A 22,352-nucleotide genomic window follows, 5' to 3' on the forward strand; every position below is an offset into this window, starting at 1 on the left:
TGTCTGCCTCACTAAGTCTTTGTGTTACAAGAAAATAGATTGTTATTTCAAGGAAAAATAAACTGAAAAGCTTTTTTACAAATGATAAGTCATTTGAGATCCAAAAACACCAGCAGAATGCGAGTGCATGTGGATTTAAAAAAAGAGACACAAATTCATTAAAAAAAGATAAAAGTTACAAATCACTTCTTTCTTCACTGGTAAAATTCAGGGCTCTCTGATTTCTTTTTGCAGCTGGTAGGAGCACAAACATCTACATTCTGGTTTTCTGTAATGTTTTGAGTGTTTGTGACACCAATTGCTACAGAAAAAACTCACAATGTAGAACTTGAGCTCCAGTATCATAGAATCATAGAATATCAGGGTTGGAAGGAACCTCAGCAGGTCATCTAGTCCAACCACCTGCTCAAAGCAGGACCAATCCCCAATTTTTGGCCCAGATCCCTAAATGGCCCCCTCAAGGATTGAACTCACAACCCTCGGTTTAGCAGGCCAATGCTCAAACCACTGAGCTATCCCTCCCCCAAAACATTTTTCTCTTCATGGTATAGTGTGAACTGTTATCTGCTGTTGTTGGTGAAGGAAGAAACTTTCCTTAAATTGAAAGGTTTCAGAGTAGCAGCCATGTTAGTCTGTATTCGCAAAAAGAAAAGGAGTACTAGTGGCACCTTAGAGACTAATCAATTTATTATGCTCAAATAAATTGGTTAGTCTCTAAGGTGCCACTAGTACTCCTTTTCTTAAATTGAAAGTTACACATGGGGCCTGATCTGTGTACCTGTAACTACCACTGATGACAGGTTTCAGAGTAGCAGCCATGTTAGTCTGTATCCGTAAAAAGAAAAGGAGTACTTGTGGCACCGTAGAGACTAACAAATTTATTAGAGAATAAGCTTTCGTGGGCTACAGCGCACTTCATCGGATGCATAGAATGGAACATATAGTAATATACACATACAGATTAGTTGGAAGTTACCATACAAACTGTGAGGGGCTAATTAGTTAAGATGAGCTATTATCAGCAGGAGAAAAAAACTTTTGTAGTGATAATCAAGATGGCCCATTTGGGTTTGAATAGAGACTGGGAGTGGCTGGGTCATTATACATATTGAACCTATTTCCTTCAGTGGACCCATGGAAAAGAAGCCTTTGAGGAATTCCACCATGATTTCGACAATTTCCATCCCACCACCAACCTCAGCCTAGACCAATCCACACAAGCGGTCCATTTCCTGCACACTACTGTGCTAATAAGCGATGGTCACATAAACACCACCCTATACCGGAAACCTACTGACTGCTATACTTACCTACATGCCTCCAGCTTCCATCCAGGACACACCACACGATCCATTGTCTACAGCCAAGCTCTAAGATACAACTGCATTTGCTCCAATCCCTCAGACAGAGACAAACACCTACAAGATCTCTATCAAGCATTCTTAAAACTACAATACCCACCTGCTGAAGTGAAAAAACAGATTGACAGAGCCAGAAGAGTACCCAGAAGTCACCTACTACAGGACAGGCCCAACAAAGAAAATAACAGAACGCCACTAGCTGTCACCTTCAGGCCCCAACTAAAACCTCTCCAGCGCATCATCAAAGAATTACAACCTATCCTGAAAAATGATCCCTCATTCTCACAGATCTTGGGAGGCAGACCAGTCCTCACTTACCGACAGCCCCCCCAACCTGAAACAACCAGCAACCACACACCACACAACAAAAACACTAACCCTGGAACCTATCCTTGCAACAAAGCCCGATGCCAACTCTGTCCACATATTTATTCAAGTGACACCATCATAGGACCTAATCACATTAGCCACGCCATCAAGGGCTCGTTCACCTGCACATCTACCAATGTGATATATGCCATCATGTGCCAGCAATGTCCCTCTGCCATGTACATTGGCCAAACTGGACAACCTCTACTCAAAAGAATAAATGGACACAAATCTGACATCAGGAATCATAACATTCAAAAACGGGTAAGAGAACACTTCAACCTCTCTGGGCACTCAGTAAAAGATTTAAGGGTGGCAATTTTGCAACAGAAAAGCTTCAAAAACAGACTCCAAGAAGAAACTGCTGAGCTTGAATTAATATGCAAACTAGATACCATTAACTTGGGTTTGAATAGAGACTAGAAGTGGCTGGGTCATTACACATATTCAATCTATTTCCCTAAGTTAAGTATCCTCACACCTTCTTGTCAACTGTCTAAATGGGCCATCTTGATTATCACTACAAAAGTTTTTTTCTCCTGCTGATAATAGCTCATCTTAACTAATTAGCCTCTCACAGTTTGTATGGTAACTTCCAACTTATCTGTATGTGTATACTACTACATGTTCCATTCTATGCATCCAATGAAGTGGGCTGTAGCCCACGAAAGCTTATGCTCTAATAAATTTGTTAGTCTCTAAGGTGCCACAAGTACTCCTGTTCTTTTTACCATTGATGAGTTGTCAGTACTCAAACTCTCAGGATCAGGTCCAAATTCAATGCCACAGAAACCTAACAACTATTCAAAGCAGATATTCAGGCTCCTTGTCTACAGTGGGGATTTGTCCAAGGTCAGGTCTACACTACAAAGTTTTGCCAACATAGGTATGTCAGTCAACTGTGTGATACCTGATCGACATAGCTGTGCTGGCAAAAGTCCCTAGTGTAAACACAGTTATACCAGTAAAACTGCATTTTTGCTGGTGTAGCTTATTTCACTCAAGGCACTGGAAGAACTATATCAGCAAAAGGACACTTTTGCTGGTATAAGCTGTGTCCACACTTGGAGCTCTTTACCAGTATAATATATCTTACTGGCAAATCGTTCAATGCGTAGACCTGGCCCTAGTTACAGCCATCTACCGCCAGTCACCAGTGCAAAAACTTCTTGTAGACAGGCAATACTTGAAACTACGGTAAGCTGTGCCAGTACAAACAGAGTCTTCTACCAGTTTTGCAGTAAGACATCATGGATTGCACAGGTGTAGCTAGATCAATGGCTGGCCATCAGTGCTGCAACTGGGGCAAATCCCCAGTGTAGACAAGGACAGGGATATATTTTCAAAGGACATAGTGATCTTAGCCACTCACTAGCATTGCTCAAGACACTATTTAGCCTTGCGTTCACTAGCATTCTTCTCTATTCTTGGTCTAGCACAAGCACTGGTGAAACTGCACAGAGATGTTTTCACCAGCAGATCAGTAGAGCTAGCTACCTTGGTGCTATATGAAAGGTGGGGATAGAGCTGAAAATTTCCATTGAAGACAAATCATTATCAAGTAATAACCCAATACTTTGACATCTTACCTTACAGTAGTCAAAATGGACACTAAGCAACATCTCCTGTTTTTTGGTTTTGTTCATTTTGTTTTGCTATTTTATTTCTTCTCCTGCTTTGCTGTGGGATTGGAAGGCAGCACTGGCATTACAGAGAGCATACAAATACTGAAAATTTAAAGCCTGATTCTACAACACAGTTACAATGGGTTCTGCATGCAATGTATCTGCAGAATTAGGTTCTTAAGAGCTTTAGGCTATTTGCTAGTACTTACCATAAACTCCATCTTTTTCCAAAATTCTTCCAATTTAGCCATTGGTTCAAACCACCAATCAGTGCACTTCCTATAGCGTTTGCCCTGAAACCAAAACTGCCTAAGCCACTCAAATTCGACCTGCAAAGAGATGAATGACATGTAAGGAGGCATAAATAGTCTGTGCTCGTTACTTGGAAAAACATATGAATCTATTGCTGATGCTTATAAGATGGGGTCATTGACAGTTTCTCCAACAACAAGTAGTTTCCAAAGGCAACTTTACACACAGAAATGTAAGCTATTTTTAATTTTCTTTTTCATGTCATTTTATGGTCTGTGCCAAAGCCCACCATAGTCAATGCAAAACCTCCCACTGATTTCAACTGCCTTTAGATTAGCCTCAAGGTGCTTATAAAAGGTGCCTGATTGACAGCTCTGGAATCCCAAATCCTCTCTCCACTTATAGAACAGTACTGTAAAGATGATAATAGTGCAAGTTTCCTCACACCACACACACAAACATGCCTCAATCCCTGGGCTCACTAGACTACCACTGTGGGAGAGAAAATAGTTCAGTCCCCATAAATATTGGCAAATCTGATAAAATTTTCAAGAAGTGCATGTATTAGTGCCAGTTGTGGAGGTGGTTTTTATGATGGAGACACCAGAACTGATACTGCAAGATAATTTCAAATAGGTCACCAAACTACCACCAGATGATAAATTTTGGCCAAAGAAGATCTGAATGGGAGACCTAGAGATGAAATGATCTATTTCCCAATACCAATTCCTCTGACGCATCAGATCTACCATTCACTGCTTGGGGGCTCCAAAACAATTCTTTATGCTCCCTCTATCAATTCTTCATTCACAGAAAACAAACATTTCTTACTCTAGCTATGCAGAGTGATGCACACTGCAAAAGCGAAAAAGGGTGCTCTCTGCTTAATTCCAGGCCACCTGAAGTCACAGATTCTGGGAGTTTTTGAGAGTGATGCAGCAGCAGGCATTATGCTAGTGACTCCAGCTACCACAGCAGTGCGCTTAAGCATGCAGACAGCCTTCTCAGGCTCACATAAGAGAATATTTTCCTAGACTACAAGGTATGCTTGGCAACAATCTTTTCATTTTTTAGGATTATTTTATATTCTTCAGAATATAAACTACTTTTGAAGTCATACAGCGCACCTCCATTTACAATAATAGAAGATATTTTCATGACTCCTTTGCTGCAGCATAGAACTAGCCTTGTAGAGTACTGTGGGAGATGGGATGTCACCAACAGAGTTTACGCTGAGGCACCTCATGGAGCCAATGATCTGACACACATCAAGAAGCTAAAATGATAAGAAAGCTATGTTTAAAAAATAGTTATTATGTGCTGCATACCCCTTTAAGCCCAGGAGCACTAGGCAGGTAACACACAATAGATAACCTGTGTGGGTTGTTTTTAATACCATACTTGCACATCATCCAGTACTGTAGTTATAAAACATCATTAAGACTGTATAACACACTGATTATTGTTCAAGCATAGTCATTCCATTCATCTTAATACCCACCCCCCAGTCTCTGTTGTTCTTTTTGTTGATTTTTTTTATTAGTGATTTACAGTTCTGGTCTTTTAGATTTTTGTATTTATCTTTGTTATGGTAGTTATGTTTCACACAGAGGCTCAAAGCTGCTTTAATCTTCACCTTTACCACAAAGAATTCTTTTGTTTACCCCTTCTGAACTCTGATGAGGCAAACAAAGACAACCTGTGAAGGTGAAACAATAATGAAAATGGCTTAAAGCCCTCACCTGAGAACACCTTTTAACCAACAGAACAGCTACAAAAGACTGAAAGTTGTTTTAGTCGACACTAACTAAATGTTTGTTTGATATGTGTAACTGATTTCAATAAAAGCAGTTTAAACAAAAAAGCTGCACATATGATATTAAAACAACCCCATTGGTAAAACATATCAACAGGATTAGAAGACATTAGTTGAGGTAAATCTTAAATGTTTTGAAAGGAAGCTATGAGTGTCATTCAGCTTTTCTTAGTATTCAGGTTTAACAACGTACGTCCTTCCTAATAAAGTTCAAGTAAAGTTTATTGCTTTTAAAGCATTATCCAGGTCTGAAGTGTCAAGATACATTTTGCCAGGCTTCTCCGGGACTGATTTTCAGGTGTGTTGAGCACTAGCATCTTCTACTGACTTTAGCTGGAGTTCTGGGTGCTCAGCACTGCTGAAAATAAGGCCCAATGGTAATTTTTTTGCTGGCCTTCTCCACTAAAAAGGCAATACCCTATGTGGTTGCCAGACTTTAATGTTTCAGGAAATAAACCATACTAGGTCATTAATCAATAAAGAACTCTGCTTTAAAAATAAAAAAAAAAAATCAATGTGACAACATGACCCATTGTGACAGGAATGTGAATTCAGTCAATCTGATTTTTGACTAATTACATCGATTTGTCCCCTTGATCTATGTAAATTATATCTAATTTAAATCTTTGGCACCCTGGTCACATTTTAAATACATCCTGGGCTTAACTGACAGACAGTAATGGAAACTGTGGCAGCACCATTTACTAGCACAGCATGGGTGCTGCAACTACAGCCACACTGCTTAGTGACTTGTGACCTAGAAGAGCTGTATTATTCTCTAGGTTTTAGAGGTAAAGTTTAGTGGTAAGCTAGTTAATTTTGTGCAGGATTAGTTGGTCCCTCTAGAGGAGAGCATGCCAACCATGCCAAATTATGACATATGTGCTTGTTTAATGATATGGACTACTGTTCACCAAAGATCTCAAACTGAGGTCCAAATTCATTTTACCTCGTGTCTCAACTTAGCTTCAACACTGAGTTAAATAAAGATGAAAGGTCAATTAATGTTTTATCCACTAGGTTAGTCTTCAAGCTGATCTTCCTGAACTAGTGCAGGCAGGCAGTTATTTGGTGGCTAGAGCAAGAACTGAAAGTCAAGTGACTCCTGACTCTGCAAAGGAACCTCTCTGTGGCCATGATGTCACCATCTGTTTACTCATCTGCTACTTATTTTTGTAACAAGCTTTTTGGGATCCTCTGAAAGGTAAGTACATTTTGTTTTTTTAAATTAATGCATGGTAGCTATCTTCATATCATGTTTAGACATACCCTGAGATGAGCATGTGTTAAATACTTTCCCCAAAGTTCTTAGAAGTTATATTCAGAGTTATGCTCTCCCCTTCTTTCCTTCATTAAAATAAAGCAACTCTTTAACAACACCTTTTCTTAGATCAGCTGGGGTTAATGAGGCATTCACACCTACTTCCCACACTTTCTATGAATAGGAGGATGCGAGGAAGAAAAAAAAAAATCAAACACTGGAAGGTTTTTAAAAAGGTAAGGGGGACAAACTCCGTATAAAAACAAAAGGTCTGTAATATAAATCATTAGGTTCAATATTTAAGGCCCTAGAATAAAATGAAATAACGAAAGCTTATGCTCAAATAAATTGGTTAGTCTCTAAGGTGCCACAAGTACTCCTTTTCTTTTTGAGAGATAAATGCAGCAATTCCAACAGATGGAAATCATAGTACAACCACCAAAACAGCTAGACACACAAAGTAGCTGAGGTCAGTGAATATTCACATACCAGGTTTGAATATCAGGTTAACAGCTGTGGCTCATCTTTAGCTACAGTTTCTCTGATGCAATTTTATACTGGAGACTTCCTTATACCAAAACTAAACTGAATGGCAAGAACCCTGAACATATGAACACTTAAAAATAAATAAACAAACTGTTGGCCTGACTTTGATCTCACTCGGTTTTCACTGCTGATTTACACCAGTGTAAGTAAGACTGGAATCAGGCTTGTTATGTCTAATATCAACTCATCCTCAATTTGTCCTTTAAACAATGATTAAAGGGTGATTTTTAGATTTATAGTCAATACTGGGCAGTAAAAGGCCAACAGCACCATTTGACATTTTGAAAGCTTATGCTCCTCAGTCAATTATTTAAAGGTATTGGTTATTAATGCCACCTATGTAGGTGATCTATATTTCCTCTCTTTTGTACCAGCCAGCCACCAACTGTGCTGTCATTTCACGCTGATGTGGTAAAACACACATTAACCTTACTGTTGTTGTGTACATCACCACTCTTCTAAGCAGTGACCTAAGAGTTTAACAACACAAACCCCTTTCAATTTAGCTAGACTAGGTTTTTCTACATCACGCTATCTTCAGGAGTAAACTCAATCTACTTTTGCCATAAGGAAGGATTTGATGTACGTAAGAAAGTGACTGTTGCCAGACCAGAGGTACAGCAGACCATACGTTCAAACCTTCAAGTCACTTCTAGCCTTTCAGCAAACCATTCATGATTCCTCCGATGCCTATTTTGGAGATGCCATCAAGGCAAAGCAACAGTTTCAGAAAAAGTCACAGCATCTAGCAATCACTATCTGGGAAAACGTTTCTAAAGAACTGCATTTGTGGCAATACTTAAAAGTAAAACATGGCAGCCAGCTATTGTGAGTTGGAAGAAGTTCAAGTACCTCGTTTTCAAGGCCATCTCTGCAGTGTATACAAAAGTTACAACTTTTCTGCCACGGCGTAGATTTAAAAGAGGAAGGAAGTTGCACATCAGAACAGAGACACAGTGGCAGAGTTGTTTGGGATCCTCATGGACGTTCACCCATATGGTGTTTTGCTTTAGCCAGCACTATAAGTTTCTCAACATTTTTTTTTTTTACACTGAGGAGAGGAAAATTGCAGGGGAAAGGGTGTTAGGAGTTGTAGCCAAATCCTGATCCCACCGAAGTCAACGGCAGATCTAGCATACTCTTCACTAGACCCAGGATTTGGCTCTTTGTGTGGAAATTATTGGGCACTTTTTCTATAAATAATTTACAGAGTTTGAACTTACTAGTTGTATTAGACCATGAAACTACACAGAACTTTATCATATAACTTGTATTAAAAAGGCATGTGGCTTGCCCCCCCCCCCCCCCCCCAAAAGAAAAGAATGAAAGACCTGTATTAGCCTCACAGACATTTATGGTTCCAGTTAATAGTGATACACAGCAAAGGAACGTATATCTACCACAATGTAAACCACAGAAAACTTGCCTACTTGTGTGGTAAAAAAAGAACAATATCTGACATAGCACTTTGACATATGGAATTAATCCCTCAAACGAAGAGATGACCTTGAAAAATCAAAAGAGAGTGGATGAGTGATTCTCTTTTCATATGGAATATAGATCCAATGTCTCTATTCAGTCAGAGTGTATAATATATATAGCCTGACCAGTGATTTCTGGGATAGTATATCCCATATGTATAACAGGAAACACCAATGTATGTCACATGGCAAAATTATTCAGGTCACTGCAAACACTTGGGGTCTACTCTTCCTATGGTGTAAATCACATAGCTCTTTTGAAGTCAATGGGGCTATGCTGATTTACACCAGCTGTGAATGTGGCCCTAGTTGTACAAACTGATATATGCCTACAGTCTTATGAACTAAGCCTGATTAATATTTCGTAAAGTATTGCAAATACCAGGCTGATTTAATTTATACCGGCAGCCATTTCAACCAAAATCAAGGGAGCAGATCTTTCCCCACCCTACTCTCCTCAGCTGCACCAAGAGTAAACACAGTGCAGCCAAAACACTGACCCTCAAAGTTTTATGAAAGTTGTAAAAGTTTGCCTTGTTCCTGAATAAATATATTGTACCAAATGAATTAAAAAAATATTTAGAGCTATAAATGCATCCCTATACTCTAAGTGAAAATTATATTCTATACATGTCCCAGTAGGTCAAATACTGCTCAAACTTATAATAGCGGGAATCCAAAATAACTCTTTGGAATTTATGAATATAACTGTACTGAGGAAAGCACCACTGAAATCAGAGAACAAATTGGTCAAAAAAATTAGTACTATAGTATACTAATTAGTCAGTGTTACTCATTTTCCATGTAGTGCTCACCATTTATGCTTTGTTAACCAATAAAGGTCAACACAAGTTGTATCTAGAGATATAGCTATCAGGATAACAAAAAACAAGTCAAATCTGTTGTTTTTAAATACCCTAGAAAGTGTTGTTGACTCTACTTTTTCTGTGGCTCTCTCTTTTTTTTTAAATATAAGTTAAAATTTAAAGAAAATTCAATTGAGCCTCTCTGGAAACACCACTTCCACCATCATAAAAAGAATGTAAGCAAATTTACCAAACCCTCTGCAAGATCTTAATCATTATGTCACGCTGCAACTCTTTCCTCGGACACTGAGAATTAGCAAAGCAGCATTATCCAGTATACCACGTAATTTTATATCTCAGATAAAGTCACCAGTTTCCCAAATCTTTCTAAACACTACACTAATACTTTCTGTCTAACTTGATGGACACCTTGGTCTGTTAAATATATTTGCTTGCTAAGGACCATTTCTATACTGAAAACAGAGGTGCATTCAGTGGGATTCCTTGACGGCATATTGGATCACTCAGTACAGGATCAGGGCCTTGATCTTATTTTCAGGAACTTGATTTCTACAGTATTTTCCTAATTACAGGCATTAAAGCAGACTCTGTGTCGTCGTCCTGTCATACATCTGTTTTGAACATGATTAATGCTAAAACAGTAGCCAGAGGAACAACTCAAGAGGTTTGTAAGGGTTTCACTTGCCCCTGTCCTTTAATTTCTCTGTCCTCTTACTTTTTGCCACAGTAGAACAGCAGGGGAGAAATTAATCAAATTTGTCATAATGTAACCAATGTTCTTGCTATAGCTGCTCCTTCAATTAGAAAAATGGAGTCCTCCCCCTTGTGACTTTGCATTAATCCCATCCAACACACACAAATGCAAGAGTCAATGCCACCCAAATTTGAGATACCTACATAAGGCCAGGTCTTGTGAATTTTTGAACACCCTTGTTAAGCCCATTGACTGCACCACTCTCAAAGAATCAGACTTAATTTACTATGAAAACCTTCCCCTCACCTCGTTATGGATTCCTTCCACTTCCTTTACAACTTGGACTTCCAGTGATTTCAAAGACAAAGCCGCTGAATCAGAATCAACCTGTAAATTCTGAAGTGCAACCTCACACTGTCCAAAAATATATTCCAGTGTTCCTGTTGAGCACTATAAGAGCACAATAAAAAAATTAATCAGTTTACAGATCCTTTGGAAGTAATACTGTTTAAGGCAAATAGAAAATAAGATTCAGTGCCAGCCACTGAAATAATCAAAATGTTGTAAAATGAGAGAAAAAGGAGCTGCATTTCTGTGTTTTAATTTTATTATGTTTTAAAGCAAAATAAGAAAGCTTATAACATTTAATACCTGCCAGATTGTTTGTATTGCTATTTAAAATTATTTGCATTGATACAAAAAAGTTTACATTTAAAAAACTAACTCATTAAAGATATAATAGACTATTAAAAATACCCTACAGATTTTAGGGAGGGGGGAAACCTGGAAACACTGTGAAACACATTTGAAATCTTAGAGTTTCAAAAGCATGGCTGAAAATTCTATTTTCTTTCTTTTTTCCTCCCTGCAGTTAGTATTCTAGAGCATTTAACAGTTGGTCATATTTTGCCCTGCATCGGACTCACAATGACATGGAAGGGGAGTTTCTCATGCAGCATGAAAGTAGAATATACTCCTAAGTGTAAAGCATATAATACAGTTGCAAAGATTGATTGTTCTACCTTTATTTTGTTTTTGGGAATATAACTTCCTTCAGTGCTGAAAGAAACATAAATATCTTTCTGACACAAAATAAAAATATAGGTCTACCGTATAATTATTTTCAGTTAAATATTTATAACATTAGCTAACTTCCCAGGAAAAACCTTGAGTAAGGACTCCCAGTATCATAATTCTTTGTATTAGAATTTCCATACTATACAATGTGAGGTCACAAAGGTTTATAAAAACAAAACATAAGCTTTTAAAGTGGAAGCTTTTCAAACTGTGGACACAAGTGTGTATTTTAATATCAGAATAACAGAGTGTTGGGAGCACAAGGTTAGAAAGTTCATCTTTTCTGCTGAAGAAAAATAAAGAACCATATGCTTCATGCATACAGTACAATGCACATTATATTAGGCTTATTCCAAAGCTCAGCTGTAGTCACCAGAATCTGTGTTTGTTTTGAAAAATATGTTCCTACATGACAGAAGTTAGACAGACGTGTCCTTAACCACCAATTCTTAATCTAATTTGGAAAAATACTATGATATAATTTTAACGTTACGATGCTTTCTTTTCTGATCTATTTATTTTTTTGCTTGTTGCCGTCATTGTTTTCTCTACACAACAGCCAAAGGGAAAAGCTAATAATAGTGAATAATAATTTTAATTAAAAGCTAATAATAGTAAATAATAATAATTTTGAAAACAAAATTAAATGCGTTACCGTTGAAACACCACACACACACACACACACACACACACACAGATACTTCAACAGTAATGCATTTTGGCTTGATAAGACCAATAGTAAAATGTGATTAGTTACTTTTGAAAGAATTATTTTAAAGTGTAATCTGGGATGATTTTTTTAAAATAACTATTATTTGCTTTTTTCCTTTTGGATGCTGTATAGAGAAAAATAATTATGAAAACAAGCAAAAAAATAATCACAGTATGAGCAACAAATACCTCTATTTTCTTTACAGTTCATGCAATTATGATCAGTAGTCAAGAGTATTGAAAGAAGAAACAAATCCAATAAACAGCACACATCAGCCATCTTGGAAGCACTGGGCTGAATCCTTAGAGCAATGCTCAGACTACCTGAGAGATGCAAGAGCTTTGTGCACTTTTCTGCTTCCACCTGCAGTTCTAGAGGAAGCCGGGGAATCCAGCCTCATGGCTGTTCCACATTGCCCTGACTTGTAGTGGCAGCCTAGGGCTGTTGGGATTTCTGGTGTGCAGTATGTTTAGACCTCATATCCCTTCCCATCAACAGTATGCCTCTTATAGTGGAGTATGGCAAAAAAACTCTATGAAAACATTTTTTATAAAAATGTAATTACATGTTTTTGCATTTCTTTAATAAACTGTGGTAATGCAGTGTAATACGGAAACTCTATGTGAGGTTAGGCATAAGTGGCTCATAGACAAAGAAATTGCCCTTCTCCCATAAAAATCAATAAGAGTTCTTCCATCAGTAAGCGAAAAGCATAGAACATACACCTCCCACAAAAAGTTGGAGTCATCAGTAAAACCACTAATCATAGTTTAAAACAAGACCACGTGATCCTAAATTCATTTTGTCAGCCACTACTAACAGTGCGAATGACCAAAAAACAAATCCCCTTTCTTACTCACCTCTGCCACTCTGTGGGTAGAGCTGAAACGAGGCTCAAAACCAGCCAGAACACAATGCTGATGTGTCATATTGAGATCATCTGAGGACAGATAATAATTACTTTCAGTATATGCAGAAAAATATACTAAATACAAAATTTATTCCTACCAAATATGAACAGTCACTATAAGGCAAGTGTTTTGAACACAATACAAGGACTTTCCTCTTTTATATCATTTAGCTCTTATAAAGTTTTTCATAAAGTTTTATAAGTTAAAGTTTTTCATTTGTTTTTCAAGTGCTTAGCAGAAGGTAAATATCATTATCCTGTTTTTAACAAATGGAGAAACAGAGGCAGAGAGATTAAGTGAAAATCTGCTGTCTGCCCTATCCACTGGACCACACTCTCTCCCCAAATGAACTGACTTAAATAAACAAAATTTAATTATTTTAAAGTGTTTTCTTTAAACTGAGCTCCCTTTTCCTTATTTTCATTGCACTTAATGCACTGACTTCTTGTTTACTTACATCAATAATCATGAAGAAGTTCAGCAAGATTTTGGAATACAATTTGAAGTGTAATTATACTTTGGCAAGTTTACACTGTAAAAATGGCACTGTGAGGTTCTGTATTTGTAGTCTCTCAGTGCCTGAAAATGTCTCAATTATCTCTCACATTTGCTCAGTTTACAAGTAAAAGGAGAATTCCTTCCCTCCTCTCATAAAAGACAGTTCTGTAACATGAATCCAGGGACTGATAAACAAGTTGTGTTCTTTCTGGCTGATGCATTGTCATCAGTAATAACTAGAGTGGTCTGGACCTGGAATTCCCATTCTGTGGGAAATTCCAAAATTTCTCCCCCTCCCCCGCTTTGAAAAAACCTGTTCAGAAATGTAACCAAAAAGAAAAGAAACTTCAATATTGATCATGGAACAGCAACTCAAAACTTTTGTTTAAAAAAAGGTCAAAACACATTTGCATTTTGATCTTTTCTAAGCTTATCCAAGGCTTTCTGAGCTGCCTGGAGCCCCAGCAATCCAACAAGTAGGAAGCAGGCAGCTCAGGAACCCAGTAATCCCCAGCTTCAAGGCTGTCCACCTTGAATCCTGCTGTGGAGTTGGGAATCCCAGAAGCCCAGGCTGGTGAGGAGGCAGAAAGCCCAGGCTCCCAAACAGCCCACCTGGTGGGCTGAGCTGGTAGGCAAGCAGGCAGGTATCCCCTGGTAGGCAAAGTTCAATCAGAATTCCACTAAAGTCATCATGATCCCACAGAATGATCCCCAGAATGTTTCGATTTTCACAAATCAGAATTTTCCAGTAGAAAAACATTCAGCTGGAAAATTTCCGAGGAGCCCTAATAATAACATTTTTGCTATTGGACTCAGAAGCAGCAATAATTCAGAACTTTTTAAAAAATGTTCTAAATCAAGTTGGCTTTGATGTTCAAGTGTCAGAAATTAGAGTCTATGGGCCTTACAAAAATGGAATTTCAGTAGAAATTACAATGGACAAATGGAGCATGCCTAATCCACTGAGGTGCACTCATTCCAAGCAAGAGAGAAGGCACAAGGAAGATAGTGCAAGAAAGAGAAGAAGAAAAGTGGTGAATCTGGCATCATAAATGGAGCGAGGCAAGCGAGATTGATCCAGTGAGAAAAAAGGTCAAAGATAGAGCCTGGGAGGTAAGAAAGAAAATTTTCAATTTGATTAGCAAGAGGAAGGCAGCAGAGGGACTGGAAGAGGGTCTGAGTGGCTGCTGGAGGGGAGCGAAATGTGTTAAAGGAGGTCAGGGATACGCGGGATACAGCAGATAATATTAATAATGGAAATAATAATATTAGACAATAGGCAGGAGATAATCGTGGTATCTGTGGATGGACATAGGAAGAGTGATGAAGGAACAGATGTTTGATATGTTATAGGGAAGGCTGGATGTATGGGGAGGAGGAGAGATAGGAGTCATAAATTGTCCTCAGGTAATGAGCCTGGGTAATGGGGTGGGATGATACTGTTTTCAACAGTGATGGAGAAGGAATACAGAAGAGGCAGGTAAGGAAGAAAAATGAAAAGTTCTAGTTTGCCATACTACGCTTGAGCTGGCAGCAAGACATCCAGGACGATGCAGTCACAACTAGACTGCCAGTCAGATCAGTGCGGAGAGAAAGATTTGTGAGTCATCAGTATAGATATTGTAATGAAACTGTGAGGGGAAGTCACCCAGCAAAAAAATGTAAGGGAGAAAAGAAGGGACGAGGGATAGAGTCCTACCGGATGCTGACAGAGAGGCAGGAGGGCTCCGCATGCTGTGCTCTGAGTAAGAAGGTGCCATTTTTACTTCAGCTATTACAAGTGACTACTGAATTTGATCACAGTAAGGGGGTCTGATTTCAGAAATGCTCAGTCTCACATACACCCTGCCTTTTAAGCCCTTTAAAGATGTCACAGTTTGCATACTGAACAAAACTGAGGAACCCAAAATCCCAAGTCACTTAAAAAAATTTAAGTCATAGTTCCTTTTTTTGAACATAACCACACTTTGTTAAACTGAATACCCTAATGTAGTTTACTGTGTGTGAAATTTAATATGCTATTCTCTCTATTAATGAAAACAAATATATCTGAAATCTTTACTATATTTTGTAATAAGTCTGAAATTCTCAAATTGGCCTGCACACTATGAATAATAATTCACTCGGATAAGATTTATTGGATTTATTCCACTTGCAAGAATGAGTTCTCTTCTTTCAATGGATTTTATAGGCAGCTATAAGAATTCATAAACAACAAAGCAGCATCTAGCATTATAGATATTAGGAGAAAAATGCAGGTGGATGGTTTTATCCTTTACCATTTCTGTTGCTATATGAAACATGAAAACAGATCCCAAGAAGGGATGTTCGTCCAATGCATTGAACAAACTAGCAAAGGAAAAATGCTCACATATCCCCATCAGGTTTAGGAAAACTGACATCACTTCCTAGTATTTGAACATTTCTCCACTGCAGAATAATGCCAAACCATCTAGGTATCACCAATAAATATATTTAAGAAATAATCCATTATGACTACTGCAGAACCATATTATAATTAATCACTTATACATTAAACCTGTGGCCACCTAGGAATTCACAGCTCTCTTTCTACTGTAAACCATGGTCATTCAGGTCCACAAAGAGAAAGCAATACTATAAGTCTGTTTCTTTTGCTACCATTTGAGTGAAGAGAGACAACCAATTTGGTAAAAATGTCAGTTTCTAATCCTGAGAGGCTTAGGGCTGGAATAGGAGGAGTTTTACAGATCAGGATTGAGCTGCACTGGCAAGGTTATGTGTGGAAGCTTGCACAGTATCTGCTTGTGTGATGCCTGCACAAAACTTCATTTCAATACTTTTTAAAACAAAGAGAAATCATTGCTGTACAGACATATGAGAGTTAAAGCGTATCAAGCCAAATCTTGAAAACAAAAACACAGCAAATCTGGATTTTGTAACACTAAGTATCACAGTCATCTCTATGAAGAATGATCACAAAAAGCAGATTGCTTAAGTACTCTTGTTCCATTCAGTACCAATTAATTTGGTGCAGGCTGTGTAGCAAACACAGCATTATAAGTATTACATTTTGATTTGCACCTTCATTCAAACCCTTGGCAACCCTTTCATTGTGGAGCTGTCTCTTCTTGAAATTGCTTCCAACTGTCTCTAATCCTTTATGACTTTTAGAAAGAACCCTGTAATTTTAATTTAAGAGTTTATAATTCATCTAAAACTGTAATTGTATAAAAATGGTTGAAGCTTCATGGATCATATGTCTCAAAGGATATTGAAAAATATGTTCTAGGCCTGAAAAGATTACTCCAAAGATTTTTTTCCCCTACAATTTGAAAGAAAAAAAATTGCTTGTTAAATGAGACATTGCCCATTTTGCGGCAGTCACTTTTAACTAACAACGTTGCATACAAATTATTTCATCAGTATTAGAGGTAGACCAAAACTGGCACCTTTTACCTGGCCAACCCTGCCATGCCCACCTTGGCTTCCTTGCATACTGATGGTTCAGATAAAATACAATACATATGGATACAACACCAGTTTTTAGTTTTTGCAAAATTAAATTCTATCTCATTAGATTTGCAAACCCAAACCACGGCATCCTGCTCAACTTTAAAAACATTGTACATCATATGGCTGGGGGGTGGGGGGAAGAGAATAGGTTATCAGTCCCGCAGAAAAATCTGCTTGCATAGACTTTTACTACTGCAGGAGTCCCAATGAATTTGTGTTGGATTAAGGGTAAGCATGGAACACAGTTTCAGTGGGACTCCCACAGGAGTAAGGTCCATGCATGCAGATCCCTTTGCAATTTCAGAGCATTAGTCAATAAAGTATATAAACAGTATAATAACTATGCAAAGTGAATTTTTTTTAAAGGGACACTTTCGATTTTCATCTTAATCACTATCAACTGAATCCTAACAAGGAGTTAAAAACAGGCACTACACACACAAACTTTTTACATATATATGGAAGACAATGGACATGATAAACAATTTTCAGAAACAAGAATGCTCTTTAAGTTGGTAGCATTCTTTCGTCAATTGCCTTTTTCATCACATATTAGCACATAGAACCAATGGCACAGGTACTACTGCATGATATGGCCGGTATATCCTTTCTAAAGTGCCAAAGTGTGCAGAAGCTGGGAAACCTTTCTTCAATGGACTTACTGCCAGTTTCTGTAGTTATAACCTTATCTCTAAAACTTGATCAGGCATTTCTCAAGTTTGTAGTATTCTAGAATCTCTAAACTATACCGAAATTAAGATGACAATTCATGAAAGACCTGAAGCACACTCTTAAGTTCAATATATGCTTAAGTACTATCCTGAGTTTCCTTGTATTGGGGCCTAAAAAACTGCTTGGGTATGATAAAAACTGAAATGTCTAAATCAACTGCCCAAGATTGCAAAAGGCCTTACACTTAAGAGAACAAACCAAGCAATCTAGTGTTGCTCAGTGTTGGGAGAGATAAGTTCCGATTTTGTATGGAGTACTATGAAAAAAGAAGGAAAGATAATTTCGATACACATAACGCAACTCGGGGGAAGGGAAGAGGTGTTAGATCAAGGTTGATTTCCTATTTCCTCAGCTTTCTGCCTGCCCATTTCCAACAAATCATCTGCCACTTTGGAACAAAGTCCCATTATAGGACTTCTGTCTCTGGTAATTCAATGCATGATTTATTAGAAGAAATTAATCACATGCATAACTGGGTACAGGTGGTGACCTTGGAAAACAAATGTTATCAACTTGCAGTCTTTATAATCTTGGGTGGTGTTGGATGGATGTTTTACTTCACAGATGAATTTTGGAAACAGCAAAAGAGCAAGTTTAAGCAGGTCTTCCTATTGCCAAAAATATTTTTTTAAACATAAGATGATACAGAATCACCTGATACAGATACCTCAGAGGGCACACAACAGCACACCACTTACAATATGGAACTGGAAGGAGCAAGGATTCGCTGCAGAACTGAATTTCTTTTAGTACAGACCTCTGCCACTTGAGCTATCAGCGTAACTTGGAGCAGCAAAAGTGTCACGATATCCCCTGTGTGGGCCAGTCACTGACACATATTGTGCAAATAGGTCCTGCTAGTGTTTCCTGGATTGCAAAGGAATGTTGGGACTTAGGTATCCTGGACTCTATTACAGGTTCTGAATGGAAGTATGTGCTACTAATTACAGAACCTTCTGCCTCTTTCCCCACTGGCCTTCCTCCTTCTGACTTTGCCCCCAACATGTCCCTCCAAGACAACTACGCTAGCCTGTCCGTTTCCCACACTAAAGCCTAACCTGTGTCCTCTTCTGCTCCTATTCCCCCACATCCTTACCCTATCTTCCTCTGCTCCTCTGCCCAGCCACACCCCACCCCAGCCCCTATCCACTCCTCAGTCCTCCTCATTTTGAATCAATCTACTTCCTCCTTCTCCTCCACACTGCTTAGTAGGCACCAGCAGAGGGAACAGTCAGAACACAGAAGAGAAATTTCAAGAAAACTCCTGGTTAGTCCCTGAAACCCTGGGATGGAGCATGTTCAATGCAGACAAAAAGTTCAGAGAATTTAGCAGCCAAACCCTAACACTCCTCTGGCTAAAGAAGTTGAAATGACAATTTTCAGATGTTTATCACTCAGCCAAATTTGAGCAGATTTTCAAGGGGACAGCAAAAGGCACTTCTCGGACCACAGTGCAAGAACCCGGCCAAATTTCAAGTCCCTGCTCCCAAGCACTGAGAAGCTAGAGCTTATCGAGAAAACAGTTACGATTTTTTTTTTTAAACACTGGCAAAGAAACTAATTCCTCCAGCCTCAGTCTCTAAAGTGACTGAACTGTTTTTGCTTAAACAAAAAGAAATTTCAAAAAGAAATTCAGCCTGAGGCAGTTGCTTAACATGGAAAATTTCAACCAAATAGTTAAAGTTTGTCAACGTTACACACAATGAAACCCTCTCAAATGAAAGTTATATATCTTAGAAAATTACATCTTTTGAGGGATTTAGAGTCAGTTGAAAGGTTCCTAGAAAAGATAGGTAAAAAGATGGCACAAGATTACACCAAAATGGACTTAAAACAGAAAAACACATTTTTTTCTATTTCTGAAGTTCTTGGCTATTACATGAGAATGAGTTTGAAACAAACAGAGTTCTTGAGGTTAATCATTCACTGTTATTACTATATTTTATATGGTGATCTTTGCTTCCATGGGACATGTCTGGCTTAACTATATTTTCCACTTTTTTGGGCTGCCTAAAGATAAATGGTATGTTTATAGGTTTCAGAGTGGTAGCCATTTTAGTCTATATCAGGAAAAACAACAAGGAGTACTTGTGGCACCTTAGAGACTAACAAATTTATTTGGGCATAAGCTTTCCGGGGCTAAAACCCACTTCATCGGATGCATGCAGTGGAAAATACAGTAGGAAGATATCTATATATACACACACAGAGAACATGAAAAAATGGGTGTTGCCATACCAACTGTAACGAGACCAATTAATTAAGCTGGGCTATTATCAACAGGAGAAAAAAAAACCCCACCTTTTGTAGTGATAATCAGGATGGCCCATTTCAAACAGTTGACAAGAAGGTGTGAGTAACAGTAGGGGGGAAAAAATTAGCAAGGGGAAATAGTTTTTACTTTGTGTAATGACCCATCCACTCCCAGTCTTTATTCAAGCCTAATTTACTGGTGGCCAGTTTGCAAATTAATTCCAATTCTGCAGTTTCTCGTTGGAGTCTGTTTTTGAAGTTTTTTGTTGGAGAATTGCAACTTTCTGGTCTGAAATTGAGTGACCAGGGAGGTTGAAGTGTTCTCCGACAGGTTTTTGAATGTTATAATTCTTGATGTCTGATTTGTGTCCATTTATTCTTTTGAGTAGAGATTGTCTGGTTTGGCCAATGTACATGGCAGAGGGGCATTGTTGGCATATATCACATTGGTAGATGTGCAGGTGAATGAGCCTCTTATTCTATGGCTGATGTGATTAGGTCCTATGATGGTGTCCCTTGAATAAATATGGCTCTCTAACACTACATTCTACAGGCCATTACCCTCTGATCCCACTGAGGGTTACCAAAAGAAACTACACCATTTGCTCAAGAAACTCCCTGATAAAGCACAGGAAGAAATCTGCACAGTCACACCCCTAGAACCACGACCAGGGGTATTCTATCTGCTACCCAAGATCCATAAACCTGGAAATCCTGGACGCCCCATCATCTCAGGCATTAGCACCCTGACAGCAGGATTGTCTGACTATGTAGACTCTCTCCTCAGGCCCTACGCTACCAGCACTCCTAGCTATCTTCGAGACACCACTGAGGAAACTACAATCCATTGGTGATGGATGAGCTATTATTAGCAGGAGGGGAAAAAAAATAACTTTTGTAGTGGTAATCAAGACGGCGCATTTCAGACAGTTGACAAGAAGATGTGAGGATACTTAACATGGGGAAATAAATTCAATTTGTGTAATGACCCAGCCACTCCCAGTCTCTATTCAAGCCCAAGTTAATAGTATCTAGTTTGCAAATTAATTCCAGTTCAGCAGTTTCTCATGGATTAGTGTGCTGTTCAGATGTGTGTTGAATCCATTGATCATCTTCCAGAAAACACCATCCTGGCCACTATGAATGTAGAAGCCCTCTACACCAACATTCCACACAAAGATAGACTACAAGCCGTCAGGAACAGTATCCCCGATAATGTCACGGCAAACCTGGTGGCTGAACTTTGTGACTTTGTCTTCACCCATAACTATTTCACATTTGGGGACAATGTATACCTTCAAATCAGCGGCACTGCTATGGGTACCCGCATGGCCCCACAGTATGCCAACATTTTTTGGCTGACTTAGAACAAAGCTTCCTCAGCTCTCGTCCCCTAACGCCCCTACTCTACTTACGCTACATTGATGACATCTTCATCATCTGGACCCAGGGAAAAGAAGCCCTTGAGGAATTCCACCATGATTTCAACAATTTCCATCCCACTATTAACCTCAGCCTGGACCAGTCCACACAAGAGATCCGCTGCCTGGACACTACAGTGCTAATAAGCGATGACCACATAAACACCACCCTATGCCGGAAACCTACTGACCACTATGCTTACCTACATGCCTCCAGCTTTCATCCAGACCACACCACACAATCCATTGTCTACAGCCAGGCTCTACGATACAACCGCATTTGCTCCAACCCCTCAGACAGAGACAAACGCCTACAAGATCTCTATCAAGCATTCTTACAACTACAATACCCACCTGCTGAAGTGAAGAAACAGATTGACAGAGCCAGAAGAGTACCCAGAAGTTACCTACTACAGGACAGGCCCAACAAAGAAAATAACAGAACGCCACTAGCCGTCACCATCAGCCCCCAAACTAAACCTCTCCAGCGCATCATCAGGGAGCTACAACCTATCCTGAAGGACGATCCCTCCCTCTCACAGATCTTGGGAGACAGGCCAGTCCTCGCTTACAGACAGCGCCCCAACCTGAAGCAAATACTCACCAGCAACCACACACCACACAACAAAAACACTAACCCAGGAACCTATCCTTGCAACAAAGCCCATGGCCAACTCTGTCCACATATTTATTCAAGGGACACCATCATAGGACCTAATCACATCAGCCATACCATAAGAGGCTCGTTCACCTGCACATCTACCAATGTGATATATGCCATCATGTGCCAACAATGCCCCTCTGCCATGTACATTGGCCAAACTGGACAACCTCTACTCAAAAGAATAAATGGACACAAATCGGACATCAAGAATTATAACATTCAAAAACCTGTCGGAGAACACTTCAACCTCCCTGGTCACTCAATTTCAGACCAGAAAGTTGCAATTCTCCAACAAAAAACTTCAAAAACAGACTCCAACGAGAAACTGCAGAATTGGAATTAATTTGCAAACTGGCC

At 38.9% G+C, this 22,352-nt stretch overlaps 1 protein-coding gene and 1 long non-coding RNA gene across 3 annotated transcripts in view; one reads left to right on the top strand and one right to left on the bottom strand.

The window, feature by feature from the left end:
* The window catches only part of FTO (FTO alpha-ketoglutarate dependent dioxygenase), a 328,008-nt gene that overhangs the window by 208,703 nt on the left and 96,953 nt on the right, over positions 1-22,352 (bottom strand). For both annotated transcript variants that reach the window (XM_074968603.1, XM_074968604.1), the window contains exons 5-7: positions 12,882-12,961; positions 10,539-10,682; positions 3,565-3,684 (exon numbers count right to left, since the gene is read on the bottom strand). In XM_074968603.1, coding sequence (XP_074824704.1) covers positions 3,565-3,684; positions 10,539-10,682; positions 12,882-12,961 — 344 coding nt within the window. The remainder of the gene's footprint in view (positions 1-3,564; positions 3,685-10,538; positions 10,683-12,881; positions 12,962-22,352) is intronic.
* LOC141996521 (uncharacterized) overlaps positions 6,335-22,352 on the top strand; it is a 44,652-nt gene continuing 28,634 nt past the window's right edge. Inside the window, exon 1 of the long non-coding RNA XR_012641554.1 lies at positions 6,335-6,627. This is a non-coding gene — a long non-coding RNA (uncharacterized LOC141996521). The remainder of the gene's footprint in view (positions 6,628-22,352) is intronic.

Source organism: Natator depressus, chromosome 12 (genome assembly GCF_965152275.1).
Source record: "Natator depressus isolate rNatDep1 chromosome 12, rNatDep2.hap1, whole genome shotgun sequence".
Taxonomy (NCBI): Eukaryota; Metazoa; Chordata; order Testudines; family Cheloniidae; genus Natator; species Natator depressus.